This window comes from Neophocaena asiaeorientalis, unplaced genomic scaffold (assembly GCF_003031525.2).
Source record: "Neophocaena asiaeorientalis asiaeorientalis breed wild unplaced genomic scaffold, Neophocaena_asiaeorientalis_V1.1 scaffold78, whole genome shotgun sequence".
Lineage (NCBI taxonomy): Eukaryota > Metazoa > Chordata > Mammalia > Artiodactyla > Phocoenidae > Neophocaena > Neophocaena asiaeorientalis.
This window is the reverse complement of record NW_020175018.1, coordinates 15,255,186-15,270,751: the sequence shown is the minus strand read 5'-3', so window position 1 is coordinate 15,270,751 and position 15,566 is coordinate 15,255,186. Positions and strand designations below refer to the sequence as shown.

General features: G+C 41.2%; 1 protein-coding gene across 12 annotated transcripts in view; it reads right to left on the bottom strand.

Moving 5' to 3' along the window:
• Positions 1–15,566, bottom strand: part of NUP214 (nucleoporin 214) — a 102,498-nt gene that overhangs the window by 48,438 nt on the left and 38,494 nt on the right. For all 12 annotated transcript variants that reach the window (XM_024762158.1, XM_024762155.1, XM_024762151.1 and 9 more), the window contains 3 exons: positions 10,497–10,757; positions 9,585–9,746; positions 7,340–7,439 (listed from right to left, as the gene is read on the bottom strand). In XM_024762158.1, coding sequence (XP_024617926.1) covers positions 7,340–7,439; positions 9,585–9,746; positions 10,497–10,757 — 523 coding nt within the window. The remainder of the gene's footprint in view (positions 1–7,339; positions 7,440–9,584; positions 9,747–10,496; positions 10,758–15,566) is intronic.

The following is a 15,566-nucleotide window of genomic DNA, read 5'->3' as shown; positions in this document are numbered from 1 at the left end:
AAAGACCAGCTGCCTGTTTTTGTAAATAAAGTTTTACTGTAACAAAGCCCATGCCCATTCATTTACAGTTTGTCTACAGCTGTGTTCAGGCTGCAATGGCAGAGTTGAGACAGAGACTATATGTCCCACAAACTTAAAATATTTACTATATGGCCCTTAAAAAAAACCCTTGCTGATCCCAGTTATGGGCCATAAAAGAAGTCTGAATAAATCTAAAGAATTCAAGTCATACAAAGCATGTTCTCTGACCACAATAATTAAATTGAAAATCAATAACAAAAAGATATTTAGAAAATGTCCAGTTATTTAGAAACTAAATAACACACTTTAAAATAATCCATAAGTATATAAAAAAAAAGTATTTTGAACTGAATGAAAACAAAAAATAACATATACAAAATCTGTGGGATGTAGCCAAAGCAATTCTTAGAGGGAAATTTATAGCACTAAAATGCCTGTATTAGAAAAGAACAGTCTCAAATCAATGACATTAGCTTCTACCTTAAGAAACTAGAAAAAAGAGTAAATAAAACCCAAAGTAAGAGGAAAATGAAATAATAAAGACCAAGTAAAAAAGTAATAGGAAAAAAAAAATCAATGAAACCAAAAGCTGGTTTCTTTGAGATGAATAAAATTGATAAACCTCTAGCTAGACTGATGAGGTAAAAAAAGACACAAATTACCACTAACAGGAAAGAGGGAACTGAAATCATGAATTCTATCCACATTAAAAGGATGATAATCAGTGACTATTACAAAAAACGTCATGCCAATAAATTTGACAACTCAAATGAAATGAACAAATTTCTTGGAAGACACAAACTACCAAAGTTCACTCAAGAAGTGGATAAGCTGAATAGTCCTATATCTACTAAAGAAACCGAAATTTCCAAGCCAAAATGACTTCAGTGGTGAATTCTACCAAACACTTAAGGATGAAATAATAACAAATCTACATAAACTCTTCCACGAAACTGAAAAGGAAGGAACACTCCCCAACTCATTTTGTAAGGCCAGCACTACTATGATAACAGAATGAAACAAAGATATTACAAAAAAACGAAATCTACAGACCAATATCGCTCATTAAGACATGAAAAAATTCTTAACAAAATTTTAGCAAATTGAATCCAACCATGTATTAAAAAAAAGGACAATACATCATTACCAACAATTGGTTTAACATTAGAAAACCGATCAATTGGGCTTCCCTGGTGGCGCAGTGGTTGAGAGTCTGCCTGCTGATGCAGGGGACACGGGTTCGTGCCCCGGTCCAGGAGGATCCCACATGCTGCAGAGCGGCTGGGCCTGTGCATCCGGAGCCTGTGCTCCGTGGTGGGAGAGGCCACAGCAGTGAGAGGCCCGCATACCGCAAAAAAAAAAAAAAAAAAAGAAAACTGATCAATCTGACAAGGGCACCAAGACAATTCAAAGAGGGAAAAGAAAAGAGTCTTTTCCGCAAATGGTGCTGGGACAACTGAATACCCACATGTAAAAGAAAGATGTTGGACCACAAAGTCACACTATTTACAAAAATTAACTCAAAACAGATCAAAGACCTAAATGTGAGAGCTCAAACAATAAAACTTAGAAGAAAACACAGGAGTAAATCTTTATGATCTTGGATTAAGCAATGGTTTCTTAAACACATACCTATATGTAAGACACCTATAGCACAAGCAACAAAAGAAATAAATAAACTGAATTTCATCAAAATTAAAAATTTTGTTGTTCTAAAGGACACTATCAAGAAAGTGAAAACTATGCAAAGAATGGGAAAACATATTCACAAATCATGTACCTGATAAGGGACTTGAATCTAGATTACACAAAGAATATGACACCTCAACAATTAAGATAAATAACCCAATTAAAAAACAGGCAAAGGATCTAAATAGACATGTCTCTAAAGAAGATACAAATGGCCAATAAGCACATGAATAGACTCCCAATTATCATTCATTAGTCATAAGGGAAATGCATATCAAAACCACAAGGAGATACCATGTAACACCCATTAGGAGAGCTATAATCAAAAAGATGGACAATAACAAATATTAGTGAGGGTGTGGAGAAATTGGAACCTCATACATTGCTAATGGGAATGTAAAATGGTGCAGCTGCTTTGGAAAACAGTTTGAACTACGTTTAGCTCAAAAAGCTAAATGCAGAATTACCATATGATCTAGCAATTCCACTCCTAAAACATTACCCCAAATAACTGAAAGCAAGGGCTCCAACAGATACTTGTACAAGAAGAAGCGAAACACCCAAGTGTCAACTTACAGATGAATGGATAAGTAAAATAGGACATATGCATACAATGGAATATTATTCAGCCATAAAAGGAATGAAATTCTGACATACGCTACAACATGGATAAATCTCGAAAATTCGAGCGAAATAAGCCAGACGCAAAAGGACAAATACTGTATGATTCTACTTATATGATGTACGTAGAACAGACAAATTCTTAGAGACAGAACGTAGAATAAAGGCTACCAGACACTAGAGGGAACGGGGAGTAAAGAGTTACTATTTAATGGCTACAGTTTCTGTATGAGATAATGAAAAAGTTCTGGAAACAGATAGTGGTGAAGGTTACACAACACTGTAAATGTACTTAATGTCACTGTACACTTAAAAATGGTTAAATTAATAAATTTTGTTATACATATATTTTACAATTAAAAAAAAAAAAGCTTCCTAACTGTTCTCCCTGTTTCTACCATTCCTCACTCCAGCCCTTTTCATCTATTCTCAATATAAGAACCAGAAGCCTCCTGCTAAAACCATAGGTCAAGAGAACTATCTGCACTTATCAAAGCTCATGGAATTTCACACTAAAAAAAGGTGAATTTTACTGTGTGTTAATTACGCCCCAATTTTTTTTTATTTTTGCGGTACGCAGGCCTCTCACTGTTGTGGTCTCTCCCGTTGCAGAGCACAGGCTTTGGACACGCAGGCTCAGCGGCCATGGCTCACGGGCCCAGCCGTTCCGCGGCATGTGGGATCTTCCCGGACCGGGGCACAAACCCGTGGTCCCCTGCATCGGCAGGCGGACTCTCAACCACTGCGCCACCAGGGAAGCCCACGCCCCAATATTTTAAAAAATTGCTAAAATTGCTTTTAATAAAGGAAACATAAATCCGATCAGTTTGCTCAACATCCATTGGTCAGCCAGGTCCTGACTGAGGCTTACTAGATGTTACAAGACCTGTATCCCGGGCCCCAGCCCTGCTATCCCTCTCCCTCCAGCCACCAGTGACTGTCTGGCTCCTTCCTGAACCTGCCAGACACGCTCTCACTACAGGCCTGGTGCTTGGGGCTTTCTTCCTTAGGATATTCATGCGACCTGCTCTCTTGTCTTTGGTCTTTATTCAAATGTTAAGTGTCAAAAGACACTGCAAGGCAAAATATTACATAAGGCGGGAGAATCCAGCTTAATGGTGAAAGAAATCTGGTCTGATATTTCTGAGATATTTTAGTCACTGGCCATGTATGAATAGCGCCTTCCTTGTTCCTATTTAAAATTGCAACCCATGTCCAGACAACAGTCCCTAAACCCCTTCTCTGCTTTAATTTTCTCCATCATACCTATCACCACCTAAAATACTATATATTTTACGTACCATCTGTCTCTCTGTGACAAGGGCAGGCTTTGGGGTTTTTTGTTTTGTTAACTGCTTTATCCCTGGCACCTAGAACAGTGTGTGGCATACAGGAAATGCTCATAAAGTATTTGTAGAAAGAATGAATAAACGAATGCCAAAATTCCTGGAAGTAATGATCTATCCGGTGTGCTTTGGAAAAAAACCCAACCAACCAAAAATCCCACCGTATTTCTAACCTCATTCGGCCCTGCTTTCCTCATCCTCCATTTCCTGCCAGGTCTCTAGACATACTGGCCTTCTTTTACCTTCACCTCAAACATGCTCTGTCCTTTCCCAGGTCTGGGCTTTTACACATCCTGCACCCTCTGTTTATAACAATCTTCTCTCTACTCTGCCTGGCAGCTTCTGGTCACTGCTCAACTTTCAGCTAAAACACCTTTTCCTTCCCAACCTCCTCATCAGCCCCAGATTCAACCAGATGGCCTCACTGTGTGCCTTCTTAGCACCTTGTACGTCTCCTTCATCCAACACATTACGCTGCAGTTAGAGAACTGTCGATGTAATGGGTCGTTTAGTGGCTGTCTTGTTAAGATCTAAGTGCCGGGAAAGCGGGGACCTGGTATGTCTTACTCACGACTGGATCCCAAATACCCAGGGTGTTATCATGCTCATGGCAGACACCCCTTAGGAACCTGCTGAATCAAGTGACTGAGCACTAGAGAGGAGTCTAGATAGCCATGGGTTTGCTCCATATAAACCCTCTTCCTGAAAACAGGAGGTGAATATGAGGGATGAGGCCAATGAACATAAGACATACCAACGGCAGAAATGTATAAGCTCATCTTTTTTGTTTGTTTGCTTTTGTTTTAAAATTTTTATTGGCGTACAGTTGATTTACAATGCTGTGTTAGTTTCAGGTGTAGAGCAAAGTGAATCGGTTATACATACACATATTTCCACTCCTCTTTTTTATTAGATTCTTTTCCCATATAGGTCATTACAGAGCATTGAGTAGAGTTCCCTGTGCTACACAGCAGGTTCTTATTTAGTTATCTATTTTATACATAGTAGTGTGTATATGTTAGTCCTAGTCTCCCAATTTATCACTCCCCCCCTTATCCCCTCGTAACCATGTTTGTTTTCTACCTCCATGACTCTACTTCTGTCTTGTTAAGTTCATTTGTACGCTTTTTTTTAAAAGTCCACATATAAGTGATATCATATGATATTTGCCTTTCTGTGTCTGACTTACTTCACTCAGTATGACAATCTCTAGGTCCACCCACGTTGCTGCAAATGGCATTATTTTGTTCTTTTTTATGGCTGAGTAATATCCCATTGTATACATGTACCACATCTGCTTTATCCATTCCTCTGTCGATGGACATTTAGGTTGCTTCCGTGTCTTGGCTATTGTAGACAGTGCTTCAGTGAACACTGGGATGCATGTGTCTTTTTGAATTATGGTTTTCTCCGGGTATATGCCCAGTAGTGGGATTGCTGGGTCACATGGTAGTTCTGTTTTTAGTTTTTTAAGGAGCCTGCATACTGTTCTGCATAGTGACTAACCAATTTACATTCCCACCCACAGTGTAGGACAGCTTCCTTTTCTGCACACCCTCTCCAGCATTTATTGTTTGTAGATTTTTTTTTTTTTTTTTTTTTTTCGGTATGTGGGCCTCTCCCTGTTGTGGCCTCTCCCGTTGCAGAGCACAGGCTCCGGATGCACAGGCTCAGCGGCCATGGCTCAAGGGCCTAGCCGCTCTGTGGCATGTGGGATCTTCCCAGACCGGGGCACGAACCCGTGTCCCCTGCATCGGCAGGCAGATTCTCAACCACTGCGCCACCAGGGAAGCCCTGTAGATTTTTTGATGATGGCCCTTCTGACCGTGTGGGGTGATACCTCACTGTAGTTTTGATTTGCAAGAAATGTGTAAGCTCATCTTATAATAAATCTCTTTAAGATATTACTCAGAAAAAGTTAAATGCAAAATTAAATATTTAAAATACACTTACCAAACTACTGCTTAAGAGAATCTGAAAGTAATTTTATAATGAATGTAATTCCCTCTCAAGCTTTCTTATTGGGGGAGGTGGTAAATACCAATTTCCACTTGTCAATTATGCTTAGATTCACCTATTATTCAACAAGTGGTTATTAAAAAGGAACTGCATTCCAGGCACCACTCTGGGCTTACAAGTTAAATAACTGCACCAGAGTCCAAATTCTGTGGGAGAGGAAGAGATTTTCTTTGATTCCTTTTTAAGTTTTGTGTCTATTTTTCTTAAGTCAGAAAAAAGGGCAAACTCAGCATTGCTCCTTTAACAAAGCCCTTATCAATGATTAGCTCAGATGAACCCTGGAGGGAAACAAAGCCTGAGATAAGATAAAGGAAATCACCAATAGGTGCTTCTCATACATGGTTAACAGCTAAAATATCTCAGAAATACCAGACCATATTTCTTTCACCATTAAGCTGGATTTTCCTGTCTTATGTAATATTCTGCCTTGCAGTGGCTTTTCTTTGCCTACACTACACTAGGAATCTGGCTATAATTCCCAAACTCTAATGCATAGTTCTTTCCCTTGAGAAGTTCACAACGACCACAAATGCCATCTTGGTCTAAACAGCATACCAAAGCTTCAAGGTCACTACAAGATAGGAAAGCGAGAAGGCTTGTTTTTGGCTGTTAGTATGGCCCTGAGATAACTAAGAAATTCCTGGCAGTGTTGATAAATGGACCAATGTGGAAAAAAGAGGCCAGTGGACTAGTGCAGCAGGGCCACTCGATAAAGCCAAAACAGAACCGTGAGCAGACCTGGGGGCAGGGGAGTAGGAGAGAGCTAATGTAAACTGGAAAAAACACAGGGTCTGTGGCTGTTCATCTCACCGCTGGACTAGTAATGGGCACCAGACTCTAAATGCCTGAATGACACTGGTTCTCACGATCCCTACATTCAGACTGAGGGAACGGCCCTCAACTCTTCCTTCTTCAGCCACACTCAAGAGCTCCTGGCTACAAATACACAGAGCAACAGGGCACAAGCATATTCTATGAACCGTGCTGCCCAGAACAGTGACACGGAGTCAATGCCTTGAATTCTAAACACAGATTCAGACTTAAGAAAAGTCAGCTCTGGCAGCAACGATCCGGCCCTCAGATATGGCATGAAGTCAAGCTAGAAGTCTCCAAACAGAGCTGGTGCCTTTTAAAAGATTGTTTTTTCATACAAAAGGTATGAGAAACTTGAAAGAACAGGAATGCCTGGAGACAGGAAGGAAGGGAGGAGAGACCGTCAATCTCAAGATCATCACTGGGTTTTCAGAATCAACAGTCTGCATTAGAGTCGAACTGCCAACTCAGGAGCCCCAAGAGTATTAAAAAACAAAAAAAATCAAAACTCAAACCCTACACCTTACCTGACTTAATAACTGTAATGTGTATCATATGTAGACTTACACATGACAAACAGCATACTGAGTATATATCACCAAGACTTCGAAGGTTTATGAGGCAACTGTTACTGCCAGTTGAAGAGGACAATCTCCTGAAAACCCTATTGTGTACCCAAGATTAGCTGTCCACTCCACCCCTCTTATAACCTAAAGTTCTGCAGGAGAAACAGTGACACTCTGACAGTGGCAATGCTGCTCCCTGCAGGCAGTTCACCACTACTGCAGAATAATTCACGGGCTTAAACACACTGAAAAGTAGTAACATACCCCATCGCTGCAGAGGGGGCTGTAGGATTATTCTTCAATTCCTGCACATTTACCACTTGAGGGACATTCTTCAAAGTTGATTCGGTCAAAGTACTGACAGCTATTTAAATAGAGAAGAGAAAGGCACATTAATTGCAGTAAAGGATCAAAAATTCTAGCCAGGTATAATGAATCACTAGGACACAAGCTCAAGCAGAAAGCCAACTTACTATGTAAAGGAAATTTAGGCTGTTCTGCCTAAATTCTGTGCTCAGTGGAGCACATGGCCTACTCCACTCATAACGATTACTTGGTGAAGCTTTATGCAACTTAATCAAATGTACTAGTTTAGAAAAAAGGAATTCCCTAGCCAGCTTTTATACAGCAGAGCCGAGATACCTGCCATACTGCTGGCTCGCTCTGGAGAAGGGCAGAAGGAGCTAGAGGATTAGCAGTGCTCGGACTAAGGGCTTCTGCCGTCCATCATGCATTCATTCATTCAACCGTTCTTTCGCATGAGCTTATTATTGTCAGACTCGGGTGCTGGGAATACAAAAAAATGTCTAAAACATAGTTCCCTGTCCAAAGAAGCTCATGCCTTAGTGAGACAGACACGATGAATAACATGTGAAAAGTGAGGCCAAGAGGCCTGAATTACGGAATGGCAACAGGGATTGACTTGACACCTACTTACCTATCTTAGGCTTGTCAGCTTTCATATCTCCTTTTTTGTGTCTTACAATTTAAAGCTGTGGCCCAAGACAATGATATTTCATAATTAACTATTAAGAAGGTCTAAGCAAAGCTCTTAGATCTCTTCCAACTATACTCTGGGCAAAGTTGAAAGCTGTAGCCCAGGTAGGACGGTGGGTCCATGGCAGCTCACTTCACTCCCTCGTTCAGAGAGGTAACCGGGGACATCCTGCCCATGACTGCATGTATTTCATCCTTCACATTCAGAGGTGCCTACGCCTTAGACATATTTGCTTCCAAAATGATAACAGACATCACACCACCTCCTGCTGAGAGTGGAATAATCCTAAATCCTGACAGATTTAAGTTTATAAATAACCAACTCAATCAGCTTGATTTGGGGCCTGTTCAGCACAATGGTAAGATTCTGCTTGGTCCAACAAATATTTAAAACATCAAAGGTTTCTTATTTTTTCAGACGGCTCAAAAGTGCCTTAAAAAGTTCTCCGGTTTCTGCTCTTTCATTTCTATTTTAGATGGCTTAATAAGGGTTTTAATATTTGAACTTTTCTTAGAAATCTTTTATTATTATATAATGGCAATTCTTTTTTGTCTAAATAAAACCATCATGTTTTTTTAGTCTTTTAAAATTTTAGTCTAAACTGGTATGTGTTCTAAGCAGTTACAGAACTAAAAAATAATTTTATTCAGCTAAAACAAAAATATTTGATTTATAGCCGAGTTTCTCAACCTTGGCACTATTGACATTTTGGGGCTGGATAATCCTCTGCTGTGGGGTTGTCTTGTGCATTCAGGATTTTTTTTGCAGCCTTCCACTAAATGGCAGCAACACTGCCAACTGATGGAGGGGAGATGGGTGGGGCAAAATAGCCTCTGGCTGAGAACCACTGGCTTGTAAAGATTGATAGCTAGTGATAACTGAGGTCCCGAGGCGAACTACCTATAAATCTTAATGCAGAAAATTACGGATAGCCACAAACCACTGACAAAATGCAAAAGCTGATTAGCTTCTTAGAGTTTTCATCTGTCAAGTTTCCATCTTAAATTTGCAGTCTTAAGAAAAAGCTGTACTACAATACAAAGAACACAGGGTTGGGAGTCTGGGTTTTGTTACGTATTGGTCAGGTGACCTTCACCTCTCCAAACCTTACATTACTCAAAAGCAAAATGGGCATACTTATACCCACCTCAGAGGGTGGCTGGGATCCTTCAGATACCATCAGACAACTCTAATGTTATTAGGTGATCTAACTGCGAAGATTAATTTTGGGCCTAAAGCAGACATTATTCAAAAGTAGGGATCAACAACTCCATCAAAAAACCCCACTGATCTCCCACTTGACTGAATGTGGCAGATAATACTGCCCCTTAAAAGGAAAGTTCCCGACTAAGTCTCTGCCTTCACAGAACTCTCTCCCCCAAAAGGTGAGAGACCTGTCACATCAGCCTTCTCTTCTGAAGGGCAGCAAAGAGAGCCCGCCATTTCTTGGCACCTGTGTCCTGGCCTGGGGCTCAGACAGCTCACCATCAGCCCCTGCATAGATGTTTTTACCTGGCGCCTGACTGGCCATCTGCCGTCTCAGGGCTGCTGCAGCGGCCGCCTGGGGAGCAGAGATGGGGTGGGAAGGGCCAGGGGCGCCATGCTTCACGGTTTTTGTTGCAAGCATTGTGCTATCAGCCCCTTGGGGAATAATTTTGCTAGCAGGTGCAGACACTGAGGAAAAAAGATAAATTAAGTGAGAGAGTGGGTCAGAGAAGAAGAAAACACAAAAATTAAAACGGTAAATTCTCCATGTGTGGTTGCAGGGAAAATGCTACGATTAAAAATCCTTAAGCATTAACACAGGAAAGTACTGGCAACCTGACAGGCTGGCCCTTTTACCTTTCAAAGATGCTGCAGGCAATTTGCCTGCCTACTTCTATTAGTGAAAATACTTCACACGATCATTTCCTCTGACACTGAGCAAGATATAACTTTTGTGCCAAAACAGAGCAATGTCCTGCTCTCCTCTCATAAAATCTCTCCATTCTGGTACCTCATGCCCGGCTTTGTCCTCTTAGAAGTCACTGCAATACAAAGTCCTGATGCTCTGAAATAAGGTGTGACAGCACAACACAGGTCACATCAGCGAGCCAACACAGACAATGAGCATTCTGGCTGGTGAACTCTGAGGCACAACACGGCTACAACGGAGGAGCTGAAATGAGGTGGGACGTGAAAGGCACAAGTTGTGCTCCACAGTAAAGCAGTAACTGTGAACCTTGCAGGGTATCCTCTTCCTCAGGTCCTACCAACCACTTTCAAGGGGAACACACCTCTTGAATCTGCCCTGTAATTTCTAGAATATTAACAGAAATGGGCTGGAACCCATGACTTATGGGTGTGATAATATAAAACCCAGTTACAGGAGTTAGAGATCTCTTAGGGAAAAAAAGATCATTTCCTGTCTCATTGTTTACTTACCTGAAGTTCCCATCACACCTGGTGAACCATGAATCAGGTGAGATTTAGCAAAAGGAGTCGCCTGGGGCAAAAGACTGGGCTGGATGGAAGGCGTCCGAACCACGGGAGCATGCCGGGGAACCTGGACCACTGCGTCGTCATCCTTACAGGATGCCCGTGTGTCTTCACCTTCCAGAGACTGGGAAATGGATGACGTTGAGCTGACTTCATCCAAGTCTTCATAATACCTCTGAGACAGGAAAGCTGACCGAGACAGGCTGGCTACAAAGCCCAAAACAAAACACAACTTAGACAATTCGAGTCCAAAAGACAATTCAAGTCCAAAAGCTATGTAATTTTCACTGCCGCTAGAGAAATATCCAATTTATAAATTGACTTAATTATTACTTATTTTATGTGGAAGCAGCTGCTGCTGAATGCGAACAAAGATACTTTTTGCTCAAATGGGCTTTACAAAACCGAGCTGTGTAGGACAAGAACATTTTGGCTGTTAAACAAAAAAAATGATGTGAGGTGAGAGAGGGGATGCATGCTGGTGTAAAAGCAGGAAGTTCACAGGCAATAACACCGTCTCAGAAAAGCAACAGACAAGCTTCCAGAGCAGAGTAAACAGTCGCAGTGCTGCCACTGCTTTCCAACAATAAACTTCTGAGAACAGGCCTAACGCAAACTCGAAAAGACATCGTGTCCTCAGTGTTGAGGGTCTCAAACACCGCCACATAAATCTAATCATTCTTCTGAATCAATTAGGTTAAAACAAAAAAATCACTGAAATCGACGATTGATTTTCACCTTCCCTGTTTTTTCCTTCCATAAACTATGGGGTAATACGCCATGTTACTTTCTACCGTGAATTTCAGAAGTCATGTTACTGTCTGTATATTGGAAAAAAACCAAAACCAAACAAAAAACAGCCCTCTCTCCTCCTCAAGTTACGTTAAAGTATCGCTACTATTTACTGACTTATTTGCCCTATAGGCACATCACTCTGCAAGATTTTATTTGTCATCATGGGACCGGAACATAAATAAATGCAAGTGAAAACCAACGCTGTGTGCTAGCGCTGCTGCTGCTAGGCTGCACCAGCCATGCGTGGCTATTTAGATTCAAAGTAACGCAAAGTAAATCCATGAAAATTTGGAATCCTAAGTTGCACCAGGCCCCTCTGAAGTGCTCAACAGCCACAGCTTAACGGCTGTACTGGAGAGCACAGACGCAGAACATCGTCACCGCTGCAGCAAGTCCTACGGGACAGCACTGTACCGAAGTGTTCTGACGCAGGTCACTGTGCCGCAGGGTCACTTAGCAAGTCCCTCCATAACCACCAGCACCACCAGTAAAACTGCAGTTAACATTTATTGAGAACTTACCTGGTACCAGGTACTGCTCAAAGCATCTAAATTAGAAATTCCTGTTATCTGACTTTACGGTTATAGAAAGGCTCAGTAATTTGCCCAAGGTCACAAAGTTGGTAAGTGGTAGAGCCGGAATTCAAACCTGGCGTGTATCCGACTCGAAAGACCATGTTCTTAACAATACTCTGTTATATATAAAATACCCTGTGCTAGGTAGAATTTTGACCCCACGACCCTTGCCCCCAGTGCCACGCCCATGGTTATGTTCTGTTAGATGGTTATATTACATGGCCAAAGGGATTTTGCAGACACGATTAAGATTACTGATCAGTTGACCTTAGAACAGAGAGGTCAGCCTGGATTTTCCAGGTGGGCCCAGTGTAAAATCTCAAGAGCCCTTAAAGGTAGAGAAAAGAAGCACAAGAGGAAGCAGAGAGAGGTGGCAGAAGTGGGGGCACAGAAGCATTCAATGTGCTGTTGCTGGACTGCAGATGAAGGGGGTCGGGGGCACGTGCAAAGCAAACGAGGACCTCAGCCTTATAGCTGCAAGGAACCGAATTCTGCCAACAACTCAGAAGCGGGATCTTCCCCAGAGCCTTTAGATGAGAGCTCAGACCAGCCAACACTGATTTCAGCCTGTGAGCCCCGAGCAGAGGACCCAGCAGGGCCATGCTGCGCCTGGACTTCTGACACACACAACTGTGAGATCATAAACAGGTGGTGTTATAGGCCACTACATTTGTGATAATTTGTTACACGGCATCCACAGAAAACTAATATAAACCCCACACTCTCGTAGGGCCACACTGCTCTCACTAATTTCTCTAAAATCCCACTTCCTGAGAGTTAATAGCAACAAGAGATGACTCAGACTCATCACCTTCAGGAACTGGATAGAAAACGGAAATAACTTTCACTCCCAAGGTCTGATACCACCTGGGGGTTCTCTCAGTTTCCTTCCTTCATCCTTCTGATGCCATTCATTGGATTGGGGTGGAGGGACACCCATCAATTGAAAAATGCAATGGCCATGCTCGCTTGCAGAGGCCAGGAGCCCGGTCTGCTCAACTGTCCCAATGACGCTGCCTCCGCAGCTGACACATGCTGCTTCCCGCTGTGATCAAGGCTGCAGCTACCTTCCTGGCACTAGAAAGGGGGCCCCACTGAAACCTAAAGAATCTTACTCTGCTTAAATGCTAGCTCAGATCAGGACAGGCAGAAAGCCACATTAACAGGAAGGAGAAGGGGCAGAAATCATGATCATGTCAGTAGACGCAGCAAACCTCATATCTTATGAGGAACTACAGAAACTGTTCCCTTTGAGATAGAGGCAAGGATGCCTACTCACCCCATTTATTGGACTTTGCATTGGAGGTCCTAGCCAGTGAAACAAGGTAAGAAAATTAAATAAAAAGCAGAAACAAAAGTGTTCATATCCATGGAAGGTGTAATTGTTTCCACAGAAAGTCCAAGAAATAGCTACAGACGTATTATTTGAAATGAGTTAGCCAAGATGCTAGATTCAGTCAACATACCCAAAAATCTAGTACATTTCTATATACTATATCTAACATAAAATAAAACATAAAGTGAAATTTAAGGAAAAAGCCCCCATCATTATAAAAGCATCAAAAATATCAAACTTAGGAATAAATCTAACAAAAGATGTGCACGTCCTCCATGCAGAAAACATTTAGAAAAATTAAAGACCCGAATAAACATACATCCTGTCTAGGAAATGAAAGATCAACACTGTACAAATGTCAATTCTTCTAAGTCAATTTAGAGATTCAATACAATCCCCATCAAAATCTCAACTCTTTGAGGGCTGAGGGTGGTAGAACTTAACAAGGTAATTATAATGTTAATATGGAAACGGAAAGCACCAAGAAGAGCCAAAACATTCTAGATCATGGGTCAGCAAACTACAACCATGAGCTAGCTGCTTGCTTTTATAAATAAAGTTTTACTGAAGCATAGGCATGCCCATCTGTTTACATACAGTCTGTGGTTGCTTTCCTATTACACGGGCAGAGTTCACTAGGTACCATAGAAACTACATGTTTACTACATATTTACTATCCAGCTCTTTAAGAAACAGTTTGCCAACCCCTACTCGAGACTGTAGAAATTTCTGTGATGATGAAATGTTCTATGTCTGCGTTTCCCATTACGGTAACCACTAGTCACGTGTACCTAGTGAGCACCTGAAATGTGGCTGCTGGGATTAACTGGATTTTTTACTTTATTTAATTTTCATTCAATTTTGAATAGGCTACCATATTGAACAGCATAGCTTTAGGATTTAGGGAAAAACCAGTATTGAGACTTATTTTAGCACCAGTTAACTGAGGCAGAGCGGTGGCAGTGGCTTCTAATCAGTGTACAGACCATCAGACCTACAGTATAAGGAAAACCGGTTTACAACAAAGGCGGCCACTAAGCGGGGAGGAAGAATCTTCACTCGACAGCGTTGGGACAATCAGATCTCTAAATACAAAAAAATGACATGAGAGCCATACTTCGTATCATACACAAAAATCAATTCCAGATAGTATAAACGAAATGTGGTCTACCCATACGATGGAATACCATTCAGCAATAAAAAGGAATGAACTACTAATACATGATACACATCATGGGTGAACCTTAAAGTTATACTAAGGGAAAGAAGCTAAAGCAAAAGACTACATATGATTCCATTTATACGCAGTTTCTAAAAAAGGCAGTTCCACAGAGCAAGAAAACGGATCAGTGGTTGCTGGGAGCAGAATAGGAACTGATTACAAACAGCATGAGGCAACTTCTTAAGTGATGGAAATGTTTTAAAACTGGAATGTGGTGATGGTTATACAATTCAGTACATTTACCAAAAATCGTCAAACTATACACTTACAACAGGTGAATGTTATGACACGCAAATCATACCTCAATAAAGTTGTTTAAAAAAATCAATCTCAGGTAGATAGCAGATCTAAATTTGAAAGGCAAAGCATTAACATTTCTAGACAATAATAAAGGTGCATACATACTCTTGTTACCTAGAGGTAGAGAAAGATTTCTTCAACAGAACAACAGGAACTGACCATAAAAGAAAAGGCTGAAAAATCTGTTTTAAAGTTAAGAACTTCTCTTTGCCAAAAGATACTAAGAGGCTAAAAAGCAACAAAGTGAATAACTACAAACTGGTATGACCAACAAAACGCTGGTATCAAGAACTGATAAAAACTTTTACAAATCAGCAGGACAGATTATCCAACAGACAGATGAGCAAAGGATTTAATCAGGCACTTCACAAAAGAAGATACCCAAATGGTAATTAAATATATAAAAGGGTGACACCAGCAGAGTTAAAAGGAAAAAGATTGATAATATCAAGCTTGGCAAGGCTGTGGAACAGCTGGAATATTCATACACTGATGGCCAAGTGTGACTTGCTACAAGAGAACTGCACGCAGAATCTGAAGCTGAGCACAGGGACAGGGTACGAGACACAATTCCACTCGGAGCCACAAGACCACAGAAAAGACATACACGTGTACCCCAAGGGACAAGCACAAGAATGTTCAGCGCAACATTCTACTACGTTACAGCGAGAAGCTGCAAACAGTGAATGTCCACCGAAAGGAGAATGGATAAACAAACGCAGTATATTTATACACCGAGGCAGCCAAAACAAACAGCTACCTGCAGCAACATGGAGGACTCTTAGAAA